Source organism: Pipistrellus hanaki (assembly GCF_964339955.1).
Source record: "Pipistrellus hanaki genome assembly, chromosome: 14".
In the NCBI taxonomy this organism is placed as follows: Eukaryota; Metazoa; Chordata; class Mammalia; order Chiroptera; family Vespertilionidae; genus Pipistrellus; species Pipistrellus hanaki.
The window spans coordinates 36,734,713-36,758,328 of record NC_140516.1 but is presented as its reverse complement, the minus strand read 5'-3'; the positions used below and the strand labels follow the sequence as shown (position 1 = coordinate 36,758,328).

General features: G+C 40.1%; 1 protein-coding gene across 4 annotated transcripts in view; it reads left to right on the top strand.

Annotated features, from left to right (window-relative positions):
• The window catches only part of HPSE2 (heparanase 2 (inactive)), a 438,368-nt gene that overhangs the window by 392,728 nt on the left and 22,024 nt on the right, over positions 1–23,616 (top strand). For 2 of the 4 annotated variants that reach the window (XM_084904089.1, XM_084904091.1), the window contains exons 10-11: positions 12,464–12,609; positions 19,771–19,917. In XM_084904089.1, coding sequence (XP_084760215.1) covers positions 12,464–12,609; positions 19,771–19,917 — 293 coding nt within the window. The remainder of the gene's footprint in view (positions 1–12,463; positions 12,610–19,770; positions 19,918–23,616) is intronic. The other 2 variants (XR_014796800.1, XM_084904090.1) reach the window with 1 other exon arrangement.

Sequence of the window (23,616 nt, the reverse complement as noted above, 5' to 3'; positions counted from 1 at the left end):
TACCTATTTATTGAGCACCAGCCCAACATTGTGCTAAATTCTGGGAATATAGCTATAAGGAAATAGGCATGGCCTCTTGTTCTTGAGAAGCTCAGAGTCTTTATAAGGAAGAGACAAATAATATATAGCCTGATAAATAAAGTAATTACTACAGTGTGAGAAATGCATTGAAGATTTGGAGAAATCTGGTAAAGGAGGCCTGAAAGATGCGATGAAATGGCCTCCAGAAGAGCTGGGGGAAGAACTTCTGTGCAGGTGCCTTCGAAGGGAGAGGATCTGTAGGATTCACAGGACAGAGAAGAAGGCTAGATGTCGTGAGCTAGGAGAAGTGTGATGTGAAATGGGGTTGGAGAGCTAAGCAGGAGCCAGATCATGCAGAGTTTGCAGATCACCACAAGAAGCTTGATTTTAGTCTAAGAGCAATGGGCAGCCAGCGAGGGCTTTAACAAGGAACAGATATGTCCTGATTTAAGTTTCAGGAGGATGACTTTAATTGCTCTATGGAAAATGAATTATAAGAGTGAAGGCAGGGAGTCTAGACAGAAAGTTGCTGCAAAGAAGATGAGAAACAGCGATGGCTCAGACTAGGGTAATGGCTATGAAGAGGGCAGAGGGCATAGCTGAGAGATATAGTAGAGGGAGAAATGAAAGGACAAGTAGGTGGATTGGGTCGGGAGGAGTAAGGATAAGAGAGAAACCATTTTTTACATTCTGCCTCCTTTTATACAATCCCTAGGATAGTAATTTCTTAAATTATATCAATACTAATCAAACGCACAAGTGGACTTGAACTCTTTACTCCTCTCAAGCAAGGGTGGACTGGCTGAAAATCTTGGCAAGGGACTTGAATAGATATTAGCATAGTTAGATGCTGGGTCCTTTTCCAGAGTTCTGTACCCCAGACATTTCTACCAGCTTCACCTGTCCTCTCCAGTGAGCCCTGATCCTAATTTAGGCTTGACCACAGAAAGGCAGTCCTTCACCATCATTCACTTTTATGATTAAGATTTTTCTCTCCAGGCCTCTACCCTTAATTTATTCCTATTTGGAATTCCTAACCCACCCTTCTTCCCATTAGTATCATCTGTAAACTTAATGATGACCATGTTCTGTATTTTAGCATCCAGGTCCTTCAGAAACAATGTTCTCTGTATTTGTTGTTGAAGCTGTGAGCAGATGGCCATGCTTCATGAGCACAGGCACTGAAATCTGAACCAAGGAAATGTGATTTTGGAATGCGACTGGTTCCCCATGACTAGTGCTAAACATCTTACTATAGAGTTTAATTTAATATTGGAGTTAGTGTTGTAATCAAAATAAAACACCACAGTTGATCTGATACATCTGATATATGTGATTGTTATTGTTATAAGAGAAATGACATTTATATAAATGACTTATGCACATTTCTATTTCACAGCTACACCAAAGTTTTCTTTATAAGAATTGTCAATAATTTTCTCTATGTACTCACAGAGCTGACATTTCCCCTGTTTCACCCAGTTTTCTCCTATACCATCAGCCCCAGGTCCTTAAGTAGCATACATACTTGTCTTCCACATCTGACCATATCGAAGGCTAGAAAAAATAGGAAGTCTCACTTTTGAGACTGTGGACTTTACACCTGAGATCTGATAGCAATCATCATATCCCCATTCTGTGGGGTGACTATGAGTGTGTAATGTTGGAAAATTACATCTTAGACAATGCGTTCTTAGACAAGCCTTCTATAATTTTTCCCTGCACTCATGGGAGCATCTAACCTACAGTGTAGCTACTCTTACTAGAGAGTTACATAAAAAGTTTAACGTTGAGACATTATTCATGGTCAGTGTTAAGAGCTGCCAACACTATTTTCATCATGCTGCCAAATTCTCAAATTCCTTTATGGAGATAAAATAGTTCTACTAGTCTCGTCCTTCTAAGTTCACATGCTCCCAGACCACCCTACCACCACGTTTTACTTCCTGCCCTTCTGAGATCCAGGTAACTAAGATGTTAGTCACGATACAGCCCACAGCCTGCTTTGCCTTCTCTGGGCTCTCTCCCATCAAAATCAGTTTTCACCAAAGGAAGATCCTTCTATTCCCCTTAATTAGCAACTGCCATCTTTTCTTCTCTGCCTCTGGCTTTTCCTTTTACAGTCAAAAGACACTTTGGATCTCATTTAGAACTGCCTTCCCATCCAGTCTCTCTTGTGTTTTCTGGACTCCTACCCTATTTTGTGGTGTATTCATAACATACAACGAGAAGGGCGTATTGCAACTCTGTAGAGTTGATAAGGGAAGGCTGAGCATGCTATCTACATAATTTGTAGGACCCCATACAAAATAAAAATGTGGAACCTCAACTTCAAAGACGTGGCATTAAAGTTACTAAAATATAAAGCTTTCTTTCCTTTTTGCCAGTCTCTTTACTTGTAGTATTTTTATTAGCTACTTCTTGTTGTTCTAAGTAAAGAAAAATTTAAATATTAAATAATTAGCATGAATTTTGCCATCCATCCATCCTTATATTGTACATGTGACTTAAATGTTAATATAAGAGCACTTAAGTTGTATGCAAATTACCAAAGTACTAATTCAAAATAATATATGCACCCCTATGTTCATTGCAGTACTTTTTTTGATAGCCAAGATTTGGAAGCAGCACAAGTGTCCATCAGTAGATGAGTGGATAAAAAGACTATGGTACATTTATAAAATGGAATATTATTCCGCCATTAAATAAATAAATAAATAAATAAATAAATAAATAAATAAATCTTACCTTTTCCGACAGCATGGATGGACCTGGAAAGTATTATGCTAAGTGAAATAAGCCAGTCAGGCAAAGATAAGTACCATATGATTTCACTTATATGTGGAATCAAATGACAAAATAAACTAGCAAATAAAATAGAAACAGACTCATAGATACAGAGAACAAACCGACAACTGTTAGAGGGAAGGGATTTAGGGAGCTTGGTGAAAAAGGTGAAGGGATTAAGAAAAAACAACAACTCATAGATACAGACAAGAATATGGTGATTACCAGAAGAAAAGGGGGTGGGGAAGGGTAGAAGAGGGTAAAGGATGAGGGCGGGAGGATTAAATGGTTATAAAAAGGAGACTTAACTTGGGTTGGTGAACACACAATACAATATACAGATAATGTATTATAGAATTATACATCTAAAACCTATATAATTTTATTAACCACTGTCACCCCAATAAAAATAAAATAAAAACCCTCCAAAGCAGGAAAACATCTTTCTCTGACTAGTATTTTTTTACATATTTGCTAATGAGTGTCTGCACCATAAAGACGTGGTCTGTAGCTTGTTTTCCAAGGAAAAATCCAATTTGGCTCTCATGGATGTTGCTGCTACTCAGATATAGTTTAATTCTTTAATTGAAACAGCTGCAAAATAGCTTGTGGGTAGTGCTGTGTAGGCAGTGTTCCATAGGCTTTCCTGGAGCTGTCTGGGTGGAGACAATGGTACCCAGACTGTCTTGGCTGTCTTGGCTGTCTGGGTGGAGACCACCTTCACTTTTGTGTTCTGAATCCCGTGAGCTCCTCAGAGAGGCTGTCAACAAAATGTTTCCTCTGGTTGGCCCTTCTGTTGGCTGTTAAAGCCGTCGTTGTCTGTGGCTGATTTCACCGGCTCAATTCTACTCTTTGTAATCAGAAAGGTACTAGCATTTTGCCACCATGGATGAAGGAATAAATCAGTTTCTCTCCACATGCCCTTCCAGAAATCTCTCCACCAGCTTGGCTTCTGTAGCCTGCCCAGAAATGCATTATTATAAAGCCTCTTCTCCAAGTACCACATGCGCACTTAATTTTCATGACTTGCACAAACAAATACTTTTATTACAGAAAAGCTATAAGAGGATAAGTTTGGGGAGAAAAAAGGATCTGCTCAAACCTACAAGGGCTTACCTCCTTCTGCCTACCAACACACAAAGAATGAGTCAGTTAAGGAAGAAGAGGTAGGACCTAGGAGTTAGCTCAAAAACTCTACTGAGACACCACACTTCGTTTTGCCCAGCTAAACAATGAGCTCCCCCAAGTGTGAGACTGTGTCTTAGTTCTTTCTATTTGTTTAGTGCATCACAGGTGCTCAGCAAGTAGTAAAACTCACTGGCTGCTCCACAGAGTCCCAACTGAGCCAATGCCCTCCACCCTTTCTTAGGTCTTGGATTGATGGGGCTGAGTAAAAAAAAATTCTGTAATTTTGAGTAGATCACCTGAAGTCTATTTACAGATGCATAAGAAAAACAAGGGGCAGAGGGCCAGACTAAAGGGAAAACAGGTGTTGTGTTGGTCTCTGGGAATACAGCAGTGAGAAGACAGTCCCATCATCATGAAATTCATAGTCTAGAAGGGAAGAGACATATGAATCAGAAATTCTATCAGTAAATGTGCAAAAGAAACAGAATCAAATGTCCTAAGAAAAAGAAATGGTTCTCTGAGAACATGTAACACATAAAGGTGATTTAGCTCAGGTGGGGGTTTTAGGGGTGGTCCGGGAAGCCTTCTCTGAGAAAGTGACCCTAAAGCTAGCATCTGAGTTGTGTGGTGTGTGGTGTGGTGTGGTGTGTGTATGTGTGTGTGTGTGTGTGTCCTTGTGTGCATGCACACATGTTAGGAAGAGGTGTGTGGGATGGGAGTGGAAGGTAATTACAGAAACAGGAAGGTCCTGCCCATGGTGGGAAGGGAAAAACATAAATGTCCTTGAGCGTGAAAGGCAAGGTGAAAGGGCCCAGTTTGCATTAAAACCACTGGTCTCAGTCTCTTGCTTATAAGCACTGGAAAACCATTGTATGTTTTCAGTAAGGTGGTCAAACAATGGGAATGGAGGGGTTTCACTTCTTCTACAAAGAGCAGTATGGAAAAGTGTAGCTTTCAGTATTTCCAAAGGACCTGTAGCTGTATGGAAACTTTCTGGCTCTGTCCTGCAGTTCCCTCTCTGTGGAGGAGGTCAGAACAGTAGGATTCTCCCACTTACATGTGAGCTCTGGCATACTGCCATGTCTGGTGCAGAAAGCCATGGTGATGTTCTACTTCATTTCTTCTTGGCTCTCTAAGGTCAGATATCTAGATAAAGAGTGTCTATTGGTGCAACATTTTGTACCCACTAGACTTAATTGGGTTTTTGTAACTTTGGATGTTAAAAAAGAGGCTATATGAAGGAAAAATATTTGCTATTTGGCTGACACACTTCAACACATGTGTACTTCCCAGAAGCAGAAAATATTGGAATTAAACAGGTTTAAGCACCTGCAGTAAGGCCTACCAGTGCTTAAGAAAACCATGACTTTCAAACCTTGCAAAGCTATCTTTTCACTGTCATTCAGCACTGGAAGCCCTGCCAGCATCAGAAAGTTGAATCTTTATTTGATAACAACTCATAGGACACTTCTTGAATACCAACATTCTTGTTCACTGGTACTAGGGATGCAAAGATAAGCCCTGATCTCAGGGAGCTTCCTTCCAACCATCATCAAAGTTTCCAAAATATGCACAGAAGCACGCGCACGCACACACACATATACACACAGATCAGTTAAGTTTATGTTTTAGGGGAGCAACTTGAGACATAACTGTGTACATACTATAAGATAACTATTTTCATGAGGCAAAAAAAATCAGGAATAAGAAAAATAAGCAACATTTATTAAATACTTTTATGTATCAGACACTATAATATAATAGATGTTTTCAGGTATATTATCTCATTTAACTCCTATGAAGAAACTGAGGTTTGGATATAATAAGTAATTTTTTAGGGTTTGAATTTTTTTTTTTTTTTTTTTTTACAGAGAGGGAGAGGGATAGAGAGTTAGAAACATCCATGAGAGAGAATCATCGATCAGCTGCCTCTTGCACACCCCCTACTGGCGATATGCCTGCAACCAATGTACATGCCCTTGACCGGGAATCAAACCTGGGACCTTTCAGTCCGCAGACCGACGCTCTACCACTGAGCCAAACTGGTTTCGGCAGCAAATTATTTCTTCACATTTATTTCTGTGAAGCATTCTGCAAGTTCCCCATCATAATTAATTGCTTCCTCTTTTGAATTCCCAAAAACAAGTGGTTCTTGCTCATGTAGTGTTTACTTTAGTGAGTCTCATATTAGAGAGTTGTTTACATGTATCCTGGCCACTAAGTTCCTTGAAGAGAAGAAGATGTCTTGTTCATCTTTGTACCACCCAAGCTGAACAGAGCATCTTGCATGCCACTAATATGTGCTCATAAAATGCTTGTAGAATAAAAGAATGTATTTGTAGCTCTCACTGGGTTTGTCAGAGCCCAAGGCCATAGCCCAGCACCCCTTTGTCACACCTAGTTCTGTAGTGTATCGTCAAGGGTCTTATGGTCATGCAGTGTGCAAAACCTAGTTGGCAAGCCCAAGTCCTGCTCACATCTCCATAAGTAGCTTCCCCTTGCCACCTTTCTAAACCAGTGATACAAACTCCAGAGCTATGGTCTACTCTCAGGAAGTCGGACTCCAGGTTAATGTCCACGCAAGCCCTGACAACAAGTGAGGGCCTATCTGAGCAGATGATTCCGGGATCATGGCGATTCAGAACATGGCCTACAAAGAGGCTTGGGTCCTTGGCTCTCTGAAGTTCTTACCCCATGAAGAGGGGGGCAGCTGAGGATGGCCCAGAGCTTGGCTCTCTAAAGCAAGGGCCCCCTTGCCCAGCTCTAGATTAGTAGAAATAGCAAGTGTGAGACATAATGAGTGAAGTAAGTGGATAAAGACAAAACATTAAAAAAATATGCACTGGATTCATATGTACTAAAAATGACAAAACAAAACTTCAGAACTAAAGTTATGGGACATATTAGGAAAGATTTATCCAGTGCACATTTGTTAGACATTACTATTACATTGTTTGACCGTTTTCTTTCAGGTATGTTCTTTACTTATCTCACTTATCCCTGGCAGAATTTGATCTTGCTGAGATTTTGTGGGCTGGGACTGGGTTGGAGGACTGTTGTTGAGGACTGAAGGGAAATACAGATCTTGTTGCTGTGCTGCCAGGAGCCATCCACCCTCTGGAATTAAGGATTTGAGCATTTAAAAAGCTGAGAATCCTGTTTAATACTCTTTCTCTATAGCTAATCAATCATCAATTCAAATCAGTTTTATCTCATAAATATTCTCAACTCTCTCATGCTCTCTCTAATTTAATTTCCTCACCTTGATCAAATTACCATCATCTTTCTTCCAACCTAAATGGTTTTCTTCAATCCATTTTCTGCACAGCTGTGAAAGTCAACTTGCTAAATGTAAATTGAATAATGTCACTTTATCTCTTAAAATTCTGCAGTGGTTCTAAAATCCTGAGGTCTATATCAACCTGGACCTCCGATCCTCATCTTGTATTCACTTGCTGAGCTCCAAGCTGAATTAGTCTGCTTTCAGATTCTCAAACATTCCAATTCTTCCCCAGGTCAGACCTCTACATAAGCTCTTTCTCTTGCCCAAGACTCTCTCTATCCCCTCCTCTCTTTTTCTCAAATCTTAAATGTCACTCCGTGAAAGTCTCATTTCCTGGCTGTCCCTATCCCCAGACTGGGTCACATCTTCTGTTATAAGGTACAATAGATTCCTCCATTACCATTAGTACTATTAAAATTAATTAGTCACCTAACTCATTGGCTTAAGGACTTTCTCGCTCAATTATAAACTTCATGATGGCAAGAAATTATGTGCATTATTCATCCCTGTAACCCTACTGCCTATATAGAGCCTTAAATGCTGTCTATATTCCGTAATTGAATTCTAGCACCTCCTATAGATAGGCCAGGCACTCTGCGAGGCATGGGCTGTAGGAATGGGTAAATAATCTTAGACCTCGAGGAGTACATGATTCAGTGATTAATCCAGTAAATTCTGCAACCTTCTGTCAGTTTCTTTCTCTTTTCCCATTTATTTTGGTTCAACTTACTCCTCCATATATTGCTTTGTCTAGCTTTCAGACAATTGACTTTTTGACAAATACTCAAGAAAAAGAAAAGATTTAATACCTCTGTCATTTCAGTGTCATCATCTATTAGTTTTCCCTCTCCAACTAATAAATGGACACTATTTTTCTTCAATCTCTTCTCATGTCTGATACATTTAAAGAATGTCTGTTTGTGTCTCTCTTTGTCCCTTGAAAATTGCAATGCATTCCTTGCTATGGATTTTTTTTTTATTGACATAAAAAGCCATTATATTTGCTTTCCTTCTTGAGGACTCTTATTATCTGAAAACTTCTCATTATATTCCATCTTTTATACAATAACCTTATCGTTGTTCTTTGAGACGTGTGTGCATTCTTTTTTTCTTTTCTATCTGTTCTATGTATAAAGACAATTTTTCTGCTTTTTTATGTCATTTCCTTAATAAAGATCATATGATTTGTTTAATTTTATTTATGATTATATAGGCACATATTCATAGTAAAATAAAAGAAAGAGTGAGAAAGGAGAGAGATTGGAGGCAAAAGCAGGGAAGAAGGAAGAGAGGGATGAAGGAAATACAATTTGATCAGCTAAGAGTTGGTTTATATTAGGGAGAGATAAGGATGGTGAAAGAGGGAGATTTTAAAAAGGAGAAGGATAAGTAGAGAATTGGACAAGAACACAGGTGAGAAAGGAGATTTTTTTATTGAACTTTCACTTTCAAAGGAAGGAAGGAAAAAAGAAAAGGAAGGAGAGAAGAAAGATCCCTGAGTGGAAGGAGGTTGTTTTTTGTTTTGTTTTTGTTTTGTTTTGTTTTTAGTCTCTTTCCTATTTATTGATAAGAAAACTCAATATCACAAAAATAAAGTTCTCTTCATTTGATCTATGAATTCAATGAAGTTCCAGTGTCTCAGTAGATTTTGTTTAGCTACTTGGTAATCTGATTCTGAAATGTCCATGACTGAGTAAAGGCCCAAGATTAGCAAAGCCATTACTGAAGAATAAGACAGGAGGATTTGCTCTACCAGATTTCATTACATATAAAACAATGGTAATTAAAACTGCATTCGTGGTGGCCAGCCAGCATGGCTCATTGGTTGAGCATCTACCTATGAGCCAGGAGGTCACAGTTCAATTCCTGATGAGGGCACATGCCTGGGTTGCAGGCTCGATCCCCAGTGTGGGGTGTGCAGAAGGCAGCCAAATCAATGATTCTCTCTCATCATTGAGAGAGATGTTTCTATCTCTCTCTCTTCCTCTCTGAAATGAAAATTTTTTTTAATGTAGTAGTGGTACAGAACAGAAAAATGGGACAGAATAGAGAGCTCAGAAATAAACCCAGGAGTATATGGAAGTTTGATGTATGATGCAGAGAATGTTGCAGATCACTAAAGAAAGGAGAGACCCATTTAATAAAATGATGCTGATATAACTGACTATATGGAAAAATATGAAATTAGATACTTACACCACAATCTAGATCAATTTTAGATTGATTAAAGATGTAACTATGAAAAAACATTAAAAGTCTTAAAATAAAATATCTTTATGAACTAGTCATGAGGAAGGATTATTTAACAAATAACAAGAGCTAGATGTTATGTGCCCACTAGATAGGCAAAAATTAAGAAGTATGAAACTAACAGATGTTGGCAATGATGTGAATAAAAAGGAACTCAGAAACTTCTTGAAGGAAGCATAAGTTGAAATAATTGGAATCACTTTGGAAAACAATTTGTCATTAGCCTATAGAGTTGACTATTTTATATCTGTGCAGGACACAGCAATTCCACTCTTAGATATTGCTCTCAACAGTTCTACAGTGCTTCTCTAACTTTAATGAGCAGCAGAATTCCCTGGAGAGCTAGACAGTCTGGAGAGGCCCTGCCTCTGGAGACTCTGATGCAATAGGTCTGGGATAAAGTCTATAAATCTTCAATTTTGCAAAGAACACAGTGATGAGGCTGCTGCTGGTTTTCAGTCATGATTGGAGCAATGCTTTTCCAGATTGCTTCCCTTGCACCTTGGGAAACAGGAGCAAGAATGTTGAAGGCTACATTGAGAGCAAAAAACGATAGCAAAAATCTAGACACAACCCAAATATCAATCAGCAGAAGAATGAACACATGCATTATAGTATGTTCTCACAATGAAGTATGCAACAATGAAAATGAATAAACTGTGGTGGGTGTAACAACCTGCATGAATCCTAGAAGTATAATGTGAAAAAGTAAGTTATAGAAATTACATATTGCATGACGCCAGATTTTAAAATCTAACAAGCTAAATAATATATTGCTTAAGACAAAATTAAAATATTAGCCAAAGGAATGAAAAGCAAAAATATGGCAAAGGGAAGATTCACATAACTAGATGCAACCGTGTGGGTATTGTTATAGCTTTTAAGGTGGATAATAGGTCCTCATATGCCTCAGAACTTTCATGTAAGGTACATATGTCCTCCTGTATATGGAAAATATACATAGTATACACAAAATGGGGGGAAATTAAATGAGTTCCAATCAGGTAAACTAAATGAAACAAGAAAAGATTACAAGGGGAGTAAAACTGTAATAATAACATAAAAGATCCTGGAGATAATAAATATACAATGTGCAGGATAAACTTGAGACTTCTTCTTGCAGATAGAAAACAGAAAAGAGATTATACTTGTGCAGGATTGAGGATGGAAATCTAAGAGAACTCCTGGAAACAGATACTGGAGCAAACAGAAAGAAATAAAATTAAGGTCTTATTTAAAGAACATTCTCACAGGTTGGAGAAAGTCCTCAGTATTATCAAAAGCACTCCCAAATACCAGCAAATTAATGCAGAAACCTACACTGACACATTCCTGGTAAAAGTTCAAATATCAATGATAAAACGTGACTCCTATATGCATCCTGGCAGAACAAATGAGGTAGAAAATAAACAGGCAAACCAAACATAGAATAAAATTAATGCCTCAAGCTTCTCTAGTCCCACAAACTCTATAAAAAGTTACTTGAGTTTATTTGGGAAAGTAAATGGATATGACTAATTAAGAAAAGTTTGAACAAAGACAGAAAAATTATAATGAAATGGACTTAAACCTGTAGATATTAAAATGTAAATTTTAGTCATTAAAATGATGTGAAACTAATAAAGAAATAGGGTTCAGTGGAAGAGAATAGAAAATCCAGATGTGAAAAATACATCACAGAGTAACAATAAGAAAACACAGAAATTGTAATCAAATGAGAGTAAATTAAACCAATGATATGCTGTATATATTTGCCTAACAATGAAATATTTGCCATTTTAAATAATAGAGATTATATATAATAGTCATCCTAAGGCCACTTACAGTCAATTAAGGTAAATGGTCCTGTAAGGTTTAGAGCCCACTACTCAGGGTAGATGTGGATCTATTCTGGTGGCTGAAACTTTGTTCTGATTTATGCAACTCACCAGACATTTTTAAGCAGCTGCTGTTATAGATGGCCACACAGGATAGATAAAAATATTATTCAGAGGCTTCTCCTGGAAAGATGAAGGCTGAGAAGACATGGTTGATGTCTTTAAGACCTTGAATTCACTGAATTCCAGAATTTCAGGAGCAAAGGGAGGGGACCCCCTAGACAAATGATGAGTTACAAACACTGAAGTCATTACCCCATACAGGTGATAAGTGCTTACACAATGCAAATGCAAATTTTATATTTGTATCAAATACAGAAACAAAAAATGGTAATTGGGAATACAAATTAAAGTGTTGGTGAATAGGCTTTTGTAAATTCAAATACATGTGTGGGTTACAGATTGAATATTCATTAACCAGTTCCAAATGGACTATGGAATAGTTAAAAACATCATATACTTTTAAGTTTATAATTATTCTTTTTATTGTAGAATTAATGAAGATGATCCAGAATTAGCACTAGGGTTTGCTAACATTATTCTGGAGTCTCTACCTGGAGCACCTTCATTTCCCTCACACCTCACCGGGCGTCTTCAGTGACAATATTTGAAGGATAACATTTTGGGTTTGCATATTGGGAGCAATCCTAAAGATTGGAAATCTTCCATTCTGCAATTAAACAGAGCCATAAACCAGTACAAAAGTACAGTCATGGGGAAATAAAGTTGAAAATTTAAGGCTCCAACTAGTTATTATTTCATATGAAACTTATTTCAAATGAAAATTTGATTCATTTGATTGCATGTAGCTCTGAGTTGTTCCCCACTCCTCTCCACCCCCTTGCCCCCCCACCACATACAAACACACATACATACACACTCACATTCCCCCGTTAGGAATGTGAAGGTCACTTTAGACAATGTTGGCTTCACTACCAACCCAGGGTGAACGTTTTGTCGGGTGACCATTTTGTCAGGTGACCATGCCTACAGGGTTAGTCACTTTGGTCAGGCTTTACTCCTGCTCAGAAGTACTTTCTGGTCTATCTGGTCTAGGTGTACTCAAAACACCTGAACTGCGTCTTCCCCTGACTCTCCATGTCTCTGTTCTTCTCAGGACTACTGGCTCTCTCTCCTCTACAAGCGCTTGATCGGCCCCAAAGTCTTGGCCGTGCACGTTGCTGGGCTGCAGCGGAAGCCACGGCCAGGCCGAGTCATCCGGGACAAACTAAGGATTTATGCTCACTGCACAAACCACCACAAGTAAGTCTTCAGAGCGATGGCACAAGAAGCCACCCTAGGAGCTTCAGGCTGTGCGCCCCTCTTAGAATTCCATGCCATTTGGGACCTCTTCAAGACACTGAAAACTGCCTCTGGAATTGCATTCTACCTGCTCTTTGTGTATTTCAAATGATCTCTGATAAATAGCTTTTCTGCAAGTAAACTCCTTTCTCACACTTAGAGTATTTATTCATAAAATATTTATAAAAATGCATGCCATTTATTCATTTACTTCTTCATCCAACAAATATTTACTGAGCTTTTCTTCTGTGCCAGTTGATGTAATGCCCAAGAGGCCTTTTTGTATGCTTCTGGCTAAACCACAGCAAGAGACATAAACTCTGTTCCTAGGATTCACCAGCAGAGCTGGAGACAGTAAGTCAACATTTCTAAGAGGCATGCTGGAGAGCTATCCGCTGAAACTCAGCCCAGACCAGCACATCCCAAACCAGGGGTCCTCCGGGTGAAAGGTGTGCCCAAGGTAGTCATGAGCTTCAGAGCCATTTTCAGTCTTTCAAAATCTTCTCAGCTATTTTAAGGGTTAAGAAATTAAACAAAATCTGAATTAGGGGCTGGACCTCCCAACAATTCAGCGTGGTAGGTAATGTGTAGTTGTCCTCCTTTTTATCTGAAGCACTGGCTGTCTCATTAGAATTGTCTTTCAAACCAGTAAATAATGTTTGGCAGATAAAATGTTTTAAAACATGAGTATCATAAGGATAAAAACTTAAAACTGAACCTAATGCAAAGCCCTTCAGACTATAAATGGCTTTCTTACATCATTTCAGGTTTAAGGAGCAGTGCAGGCAGACCTGGAAAAGAGAATTCTTTCTCTTAACGCAGAGAAACGGTGGGGGCTGGGCACAAGTGTCTCCAGCCAGACCTTCATTCCAGCAAGCCCATCAGGGGCTGACGTGGGCTGTGGATAGCACAAAGAGCCCCAGTGGTCAGGTTACAACAGACGCTCCTTCTCCTTCCTTGATGAGAGAAGAGCCAAGCCAATTAATTTATCATGATAAGATTTTTCAAAAGAATCACTCTGAGCATTGGAGGCCTGGGGCCAGTTGTCTTGTCTTTAGATACAAGTCCCTATTGTGGATAACAGGAGACTGGTTTGGGCAGAGGCCAGAGGTTTTCAACATCCCTTTTGCTCAACAGGAAGCTCAATCCAATACCTGACAGAGAGTGACTGCTCTATGGCCTTGGCCTGAAGTTATCTGATCACCACACAAGGAAACATTGTATTCCTTGTCTCCACCTTGGCCCTGGAGTAACCACCCAAAAGTGGACCCCCAGCTTCAACAGAGAAAACTTATTCTTGGCACCTTTTGTCTCTTTTGGGAAGCACATCAGTTCGTGGCTTTTATAAGTCTGAGGACTCAGGGGGAAATGTCAGCGGCATGGGTTTGAGCATCTTCACTGAGGACTCCTCATCTTATCTCATTCAAGCGTTCATCCTGATGTTCTTTTGCGTTTTCATGGAAGTTGTCACTAACGTTCTGAGTATACATACCATGAACGCAGAGCCAGTGTCCCATTTGTTCTCATATTCTTGGTGTCTAATATAGTGATTTGCATAAAGAAGTTCTCAGTAAATATTTGATGAATGAATGAATGAATGAATGAATGAATGAATGCAGAAACATGGCATTAAGCCATTACTTCTGACTTAGACTTTTAGCTCCCTTCCACTTCGATATCACCACATCAGCCAGGAGAAGGTGTGGTGGCATGGTTAAGAATTCTACGTTCACTAGCATGAGGACTCCAGCAAGTTACTCAAATCATCTAGATTCAATATTCTCTCTGCCAGCCTCTCCTCTTCTTTCTGTGGGGAGTAACTCCAGAACCTCTCTGGGGAAATAGTACCACTGTACTTTGGTCACTAGTGTTCCTCCTCCCCGTAGAAAAAGAGAGAGGGAGGTATAGAGGGAGGAAGAGGGAAGAAGAGAGGGAGGGAGGGAAGGAGGGAGAGAAGGAGGAAAAGAGGGAGGGAGGGAGGGAAGGAGACTTTACTAATCCATCCCACACATGACCCTAATGATAATAATTGGGGTGAAGTTCTTTTTGTTCCCATTAGAAAAGAAAATCCTCAATGGATGCACTGCATTGGCTGAGATTACTGGTCTCTTTCATGTCAGTGGGTGTCAGATACCCCACATAAGTAGGCACAAGCAAAGAAGTGTCTCTGTTCCCTCTCTGGGAAGCCAGGTGCCCTGTCTGTACCCCCTCGTCCTCCAAACAGTCATGAAGAAACATTATTGACTCAATCTATTTGTGGCCAACAAGGCCAAGCTCACAAAAACGTCCCAGAGTGGGCATATTGGCTTCATACTGTTCAGTCTTGACCAGTAGTCTGAAAATATATATCCTTGGTCAAGTCAGGGACTGGTGAGAAAGTATAAACTTACCAGTAGAATGTCTACTGGTAAAGCAAGTGTCTATGGGCACAACTCCTTACTCCAGTGTGTATTGAACACTTGCTATGTGCCAAGCATCTTGCCAGTAATTTGCACTTGCATTGAATCCCACAGTTCTGTTGCATCACTCTTATATGCCAATAACACCATTAGTAGTGAGACAGTTTTACATTTGGGAAGAACCTTTAGAGATATTTTGGCCCAGGATCCTATACAACACAGACATTCCTTTTATACTCTCTCTGATGGTTATACAACCTCTACTTGAATGCCTCACTGTCTCTTATGGCAGTCTCTTGCATTGTGGGTCATTCCTGACCTAGGAGAGCATTGTTTTTTATGATAGATTTGGGAGCAAAAGTTAGATGCTCATACCACCACCAGCAGGTGCTTTTCGTCTTTCTGTTCTAGAGTTAACAAGTTAGGACACGGACAGCATGGCAGTTCTCACCTTCTTGTTCAGAGAACAAATATGTTTTGACTGGAAGAAACCTTTTTCTAAACTATTCTGCTGAGAAAAATGTATGTTTCTAGGGAGGAGCTGTGGTCCTTCGCCAAGTTCAGAACCAATTGGAACCTGGTGAATATTGAAGCAAAATTGAGCCTTTTGGGGTTCAAGTTCATTTATTATTGGCAAAACATGACTTCCTGTTTTTCAGAAAAAAATTTTTTTAAAGACTCATAAAAAAGGTTCCTGAGGCTTCTTGGACATCCAATGGCTCTTACAAAACAATATTTTGATGAGTTAAGTGTAAATGAATCAGAAACATGTGGATTAAATTTCCCTTAAAATACACATGGGCTTTGAAATTAGGGCAAAAAAAAAAAATGTTTGGCAAAACATGGCCTGACTTTTACCGAACCCAAAAACTTTGAAATAGAGTTGGAAACAATGGACCAATCCAGTTTTCAAGCGCATTGACTTTCCCTGAGAATGACTGTGATCCCAGAGCATCATCCACCCTTCCTTACCTTTTGCAGTCCCCCAGCTTCACTGGAGAAATTTCTAGAAAAGTGACTATTTTTTATCTGGAGGTCAAGATGCACCTCCCCATATGACATTCCCCACCTCTTACATCCAAGATATTCCAATTCCAGCTTCCCTTCCCTGACTCACTTCCTCCTCCTCCCATGGCAACACAGAGATGTCAGGCAATGAGAGAACAGCCAGAAAGATGAGCTCCAGATTCACTGATTCTCTGCTGGTGGTAAAGTGTCACCGTGAGTGAGACATGGAACAAGACAGATGTTCTACCAGACAAAAGGGACATTTATTAAGAGAATCAAAACCCACCTGGACTAATTGCCTGCAGGCCACACCTTCAGTCAGACCCCATTTTTTAGGGAAAGGGACTGTTTTCTATAGGCAGAGAATATACATTCTTCAGGAACCTGGATTTTCAGCACAGTACTTTCAGTTTGGTGCTGTACTCCCCAGCCAAAAGTGTGTCTTCCCAGCCAGACAGCCTGCTTAATGCTCTTGCCCATCAGCCAAGCAGGGAAGGTCTGGCTGAGGCAGTCTTCAAGCCAGTTCCTACCTGAGGAGGCTGCGGGAGTTCTGAGAGTTTCTGCACAGTAATCTCTGGGCAGGTTTTCAATACTGGTTTGCTTATCTCAGAGGGACTATGTGAATGGAAATTAGGCCAGTGCCAAGCAGCTTGAAAAGATGGCTTTCCCTGGAGCGATGTGTGATTTCAGGTCTCTCTCCCCCCAACCCCACTCCCACTTCCCCACCTCCCACCCTCTGCTCTCCAGTTTTGAGGCGTCTTTATGCCCGGCTCTGCAGAAGAGAAACTCATAAATGCAAGCACAGGGCTCTCTCCTCCTCCACTGTTGGCCTTTGAGAAGGTTGTTTGATGATTATTAACAAAGGGATTACCATAGTCAGCAAAACTGATATCCATGTATGCCCACATTCATTCACACTCTGAACCAGAGTAGCAGTAGTTAAAGGTGTCTTCCTCAGTTCTGCACACAGTTAAGTTTAAAGCCCACCACTGGTATTCTTTAATGATGGTAAGTGCTGACACACTGGAGCATCTTTCTTCAGAGCTCTGGTGAGACAAGCCTGCTTAAATAAATTGGCATTCTCTTCTGACCTAACTCATTTGGTTCCAAAAGCTAATTCACACATTTCAGGGGCTTGAGAAGGACCAGAAGAGGAGGAACCAGATAGAGGAGACATTTTCATTTAATAATTTATCAGAATATCAATGTAGGTATACAAGAAGCTTTGAACATAATAATATGCAAGAAAAATCATGACAGAGAGCTGGTGGGGTATACTTTGGTTACTCTTCTCATAATCTGAATGGATTATTCTGAGAAAATGGTCCCCAAACACAACTCATCTGCCCAATATCACAGAGAGATTAAAAATACAGATTCCCAGGCTCTAATCACAAATGAGTGCAATCAAAAAATTCAAGGATGAGCCCTGGAAACTATATTATTAAAAAAAAAACAATAAACCAGTTGTCATATTGACAACTGCCCTTGGTCATTCAATTCTTTTTTATATATTTTTTTTAATTGATTTCAGAGAGGAAGGAAGAGGGAGAGAGATAGAAACATCAATGATGAGAGAGAATCATTGATTGGCTGCCTCCTGCATGCCCCACACTGGGGACCACGCCCCCAAGCCAGACATGTGCCCTTGACCGGAATAGAACCTGGGACCCTTCAGTCCACAGGCTGATTCTCTATCCATTGAACCAAGCCAGCTAGGGCTCAATTCTTAATTATCACCCTTAGAAGCAGAGATGAGTGATCCAGAGGCGGAAGGGTGCTGTTTCTGCAAGGAATGATCTTTTCCTCTGGGCAAAGTTGACGTAGAGTTTCTCTGAACTCCTCCTTTGAAGGCAGGACCAGGTCTTTTTTTCTGTTTCCTCTCATTAACCCATCCAGATGGGGCCTTACGGGACCCCTTAAAAACAAAACATTTTTTCCTACAAGAGAGAAGGAAACCATTATCGTTTTGTTGATATACACTGAAAGGCCATGTAGGCATATAGTTTTCCCAGGCTTCTGAACATCCTGTACTGGTTTAAAAGGATTCCAATATGGTGAAGAGTTTTATAAGCTAGGAGTAGGTAAAACAGCGAGAGCAGAAATAATAAAGATCAATAAATTTGACTACATAAAACTTTTAATACATAAAATACAATGTAAACAAGCTGAATTAGTCAAAGAAAACTGAGGGACATTTTGTAACATACATGCAGGCAAAGGATCACTATCCTTAATAAATAAATATTTTTTATAAACCAATAGAAAACAGGCAAAGGACATGATCAGTTTACAAAAGAAGACATTAAATGCCAAATAGACAAATTAAAAAAAATGCTGTACCTCAATATAATTCTTTAAAAATACAAATTAATACAGCATTGAAGTCCCATTATCACTTATCAGGTTGAGACAGTTGTCCACTGTTTTTAAAGGTATGAGGAAATGTGTGTTCTTATACATAGTCAACTAGAGCAAAAAGATACAAACTTTCTAAAGGGTTATTATCAGTGCTATCGAAATGTGTGTGTCAGGATCAGTGAGGTTATGCTGTGATAACAGAGGACCTTCAGATATCCATGGCTTTCGATAAAAGAATGTATCTCTCACTCACACTGCCTGTCTGTCACAGCTCAGCTGCAGCTCTGCTCCACATCATCTTCACTCCAGGATGCAGGTCACTAGGGCCTCTCTGCCAAGAACATTGCTGGTCTTCTGGCAGAGAGAAAGGGGGCATGGCAAAGCATGGGTTAGCTCTTAAAGCTTCTGCCCAGAGGCCTTACCACCCACATTTCATTGAGCAAAGCCAATAATGTGAGCACTGTAGGGTTCAACAGAGCAGGGACAGAAAACATTCCACAGAGAGGGACACCACTGGGAATGAAGAGTTGGTGAGGAATCATACAATGTGCATTCCCCTTGACCTAATGTTTCCAACTTTGAAGACTTCATCCATCAGAAATAATGGTGATGTGAAAAAGGTTTATGTGCAGAGTGCTTAATCACATAATTTGTACTGGCAAACAAATGAAAACAACAAAGTAGGGCATTAGGTAAATAAATTATGTTGCATTCCTATGATTTAATTTAGCATTCTTTTATAAGCAGAATACATCACATAATAAGATGGGAACATGTTTATGATGCTCATGAGCTGAAAAAACTGTGTGAACAATGTGATCCCTGTTATGTAAAAACTGAGAAATATGTATGCATGTGCCACATACTCAGTAAATATTATTGAATTAATAAACTAAAAACTACTAGAAGGATGTTTACCAAAATGTTATTATATTCCAAAATACTTGGATTATGGGGAGTTTCTTTTTTCTTTTTTGTATTTTTGTATGTTTTTTCTATTTACTTATTTATTTATTTATTTATCTATTTACTTATTTATTTATTTATTATAATTAGCATGTTTTGCTTCCATACTCAGAAAAATATATTTTGTTTTTGTTTTTTTTGTTTTTCAAATTATTGCCATGCATTTAAACAAAAACAAATGGAGTGTGGTGAGACGTGAGCAACTTCTTTGCAGAAAATCACAATAATAAGCCCTTCCTGCCTTTGAAGGTCGAGGATGGCCAAGAGCCATAAAATAAAGTGCCCTTTCCTAGGACTGTCGTGTTTCATGCAGTCTGTAAATTATTGAGAGACATTTAACTGACCACTATTTCCATCTTCTCTCTCTCTCTCTCTCTCTGAATCTCAGCCACAACTATGTGCGAGGGTCCATTACACTTTTTATCATCAACCTGCACAGATCAAGAAAGAAAATAAAACTGGCTGGGACTCTCAGGGACAAGCTTGTGCACCAGTATCTGCTGCAGCCCTATGGACAGGAGGGCCTGAAGTCCAAGTAAGTGCTGGCCTGGAAATAACTTAGGTGCAAGGGCAACAGGAGCTGGTAGGCAAGGGTCTAGACTCGAGTCTTCCCTTTGCTGAAGGTACCAAGGGTGCTGCTAATTAACTCAGGGGCTCAGTAGGATGGAGTCAGGGGAATGCTGACTCCCTTTGGGAACCTAGTCAAGCATCTCCTGTCTCTAGGCTTAGATCAGTCAACTATAATGTAAAATGGTGGACAAAATATTTCTCAACAAGGTGATTCTTGATATCTGGGATTCTTCATTATGCGGGATGACCACATTTCAAGCTATTTAGCATCCTTGGGCCCTATGCACCCTCCTATAGTACTCCCTAGTCATGTGACAACCTAAAACACGGGAATTGAGAACAATGTCCCTTCCAGCCATAATATTCTCTAATGCTGTAGCTCCCTATTTGGCATTATTTATAAACCTTGTGGGGCTTAGAGGAAGGAGCACTGAACAAAGGATTAGAAGTTCAGACATTAACTAAGTTCTGCCCCTAACTTTGTAACTTTGGGTACATTACCTCTCTGGATCTCGATCTTATCTGAACAACAGGAGAGAAGATGTATTGTGGGGGCTTTGATGTCTGTTAAAACTCGATAAATATATAATCCTGCAATATTCCTTCCCTCCCTCCTTCAGTTTCTATTAGGGTCTATTGATAACACTGACTACTATCAATAGAAAGCAGCTCTAGGCCACAGTGAGAAGGGCTTGGTCAAGGGTAAAGCCGCCCCAGCTCCCCGAGTAAGGCCTCCCAGAAAGGGCATGGGCTGCTGTCCTGGGAGTGTTCCCCCTCCAGTTTTAATGCTTACCAAGTTAAGCAAAGCCGTAAACTTGGAGCAGGTGGCTTGCACTCCCACAGCTGCCCACAACTATTTGCGCTTTAATTGTTTGCTGTTGCACTGCAACCTTGGTGGCTTGCATTTGGCTTCCAACTGTATGAGCAATGAGAACAAAACACAATCTGGGAAGTCACTTACTGAGTTTTTTAGCCCACCCTAGATCTTTATTTTCAGTCTTAGTTCACATTCTGGCTCTGTTTTCTGGCTAAATGCACATTGCTTCTATTTTTTTTTTTCCTTCTCGATCCTACCTGTATCAGAGGAACTCTTTTGACTGTTTTATCCCCTCTCTCTCAACTTCCAAGCAGTTCATGAATGGTGTGAAGAATTCCCAGTCTTCATCCTCAGCAGGACACTTGGTTTTGGTTTACTAAATAATTATGAGTTGGGCAAATCCTTTAACCCGAATCCTTAGGCCTCAATTTCTTTGTCTACAAAATTCAGGGGGTGTTATATATTTGGTAAGATTCCTTGCAGCTCTAAAATTCTCACCCTTGGTCTGACTTTCTGAGGATTCTGCATTTGTTCAAGTCTCCCACTGCCATTCAGTAATGACCTAAAAGTCATGTGTGGCAGAGGGGCTGACTCTTCAGCAGTGAATGTGACAGTTCAGGGTCCTTTAGAACTGAAGAGATTAGGAGCTGAGCCTGCCCAGTGTCAGGAAGACCATGAGTATCCCGTAGAAGGAATTGACTTAATGTCTAGTCGTTCCACAGGGGTCCTGAAGAGGACTTGGTAATAACCACTGAGATCCAGTAACAATGCCAAGCAATTGGAAGAAGAGGGAGCTGGAACCAGGCCTGGATGTGAATCCAGTTGCTACCATTTGCCTCAGCTCTCTTACTGTCAGAAGGGTTATTAGGAGAATTATTGTGAGAATCAAATTAGAGCATATGAGTGAAATAAGCCTCCTACAAAGAAAATTTTACACACCCACACATATAGATACATATGAATGTAAATACAGATGACACATATAATTTTACACCTATGATATTAAAGAGAGTTTTTGATTAGAAGTCAGCAGACCTGACTTCTGAGTGTAACCCTGCAACTGCTCTTCTGTGGAATTGTGGGCCCTTCACTTTCTCTCCTGTAAACTGCTGCTGATTTACCACCTCTCCCATCCTAGACCTTGGTGGCTGTGACTTGTGCTATGCCACCTTGGACTGTCAGCTATCAGACAGGGACTGCCATGTACAGGTTCAGTGCTGCATCCCACACTCTGCTCAGTAACTACTAAGAGCAAGAGCCCTCAGCAGTTCTGGGATGGGGTCTCACAGGAAGGGTGTGGTTTTGGTGCAGCAGAGTCCACAGGAAAGGATGAAAGCAAATGCTAGGAAATGATTTCAGCCTTTGGTGTCTCCTCTCATTTATAAGCCTCTGGGGCCAGGTTCTGTGTTCTGTGTCTGCTAATTCCTAGCTGTGGCCTGAAGCCATGTTAACTCTGGGAGCCAGGGGTCCTGCAATTGCCTGTCTGGAGGAACCCAGAAGAAGATACAAAGCAAGTCAGTGCACCATTCAAGCCACCATCCTGGCATTCTGGTGTTCCCTCCTCGGATTTCAGGAGGAGTGAGACATTGGCAAACTTTTTTGATTAGTAGAGAACATGTGGTAATTTTTTTTTCTCTTAAAATTGCCATTCAGGACTGGAAATATTTGAAATCTCTGAAAGGGTATCTCCATGTGAACTCAGGACTCAGGAATGCCAGGTATTTTTGCACAGGAAGCCCCTTTGGGGCCATTGATCATGCATAACCCTAGCATCCAGAACCACAATGGAGGTTCCTGTTTCTCATCTAAGTGAGTGCACAAATTATCAGACACACCTAAATATCAGATGGGTCTCAACTCAAGTCTCAACTCTTTAAGTGAAATAGTTCTCATTCTAGGAACCAGATAAAAGGTGGGGGCTCTATAACCTCTAGGATAGGAAAAGAGAAACTTTAAAAAAAAACAAAAAATAACTTTAGTGTGTATGAGAGAAAGGTATAGTGTGTCTGAAATATATGTTCTTCAAGAGTGGCTGGAGGAAATGGCAGACTTAATTCAGAGAAGAAAAACAAGGTAAGTCATGAGGACTTTCTTCAGATAATGAAAGGACTGGTAACTGAAAGAAAAACAGATCTGGCCTAGAATCCTCTAAAATGATAGGAAACCATGGAGTATAATTTAAAAGAGAAAGATTTCACCACAAAATGAGCTCATTTTCCCATGGCTTGCCTCGGCCGACCAAGGCCAGGGTAGGCTTTCTCAGGAGGTAGCCTATTAGTCAGAGACTGAGAAACCATGGCCACCTCAGAGATGCCCACTCGGTGGGAGGCTGAGGTAAAAGATTACTGCTTCCATCAAATTCTAATATTCTGTCATTCTCTCCATTCCCCTTTCACCCCACTCCCATTTCACTTGTGGAGCTGGTTGTATCTGTGCTCACCAGCAAAGTGGCTTCTTTAAGCCACTATCAGGCCACACAGAGACTGTGCTACAGGAGGGAGTGGTGGTAATAATGGGCTAGGTTTTCTCAAAAAAATCTCCACCTGTCCCTCCCTGTCATGTTCCCTGGTTTCTTACCTCTCTGTGAGGAAGACTGACCATTCGCTCCCAAGACAATAATAGTTCCCCTTATGGATAAGTCAAAGGGCACCTTTGGGGACATCTCTACCATCTACAAAGGAGAGAATCTTTCGTAAGTTCAAAAATCAATAAATATTGTCCTCTAGGGAATCAGTTCTACCCCAGACATAAATATGTCCAATGTCTTTCAACAGAGAAGCAATATGAAATCAGACCAAACAAGTCAACTTATGGCAAAAAACAGGAGGACTCACTTTATGGAGAGAA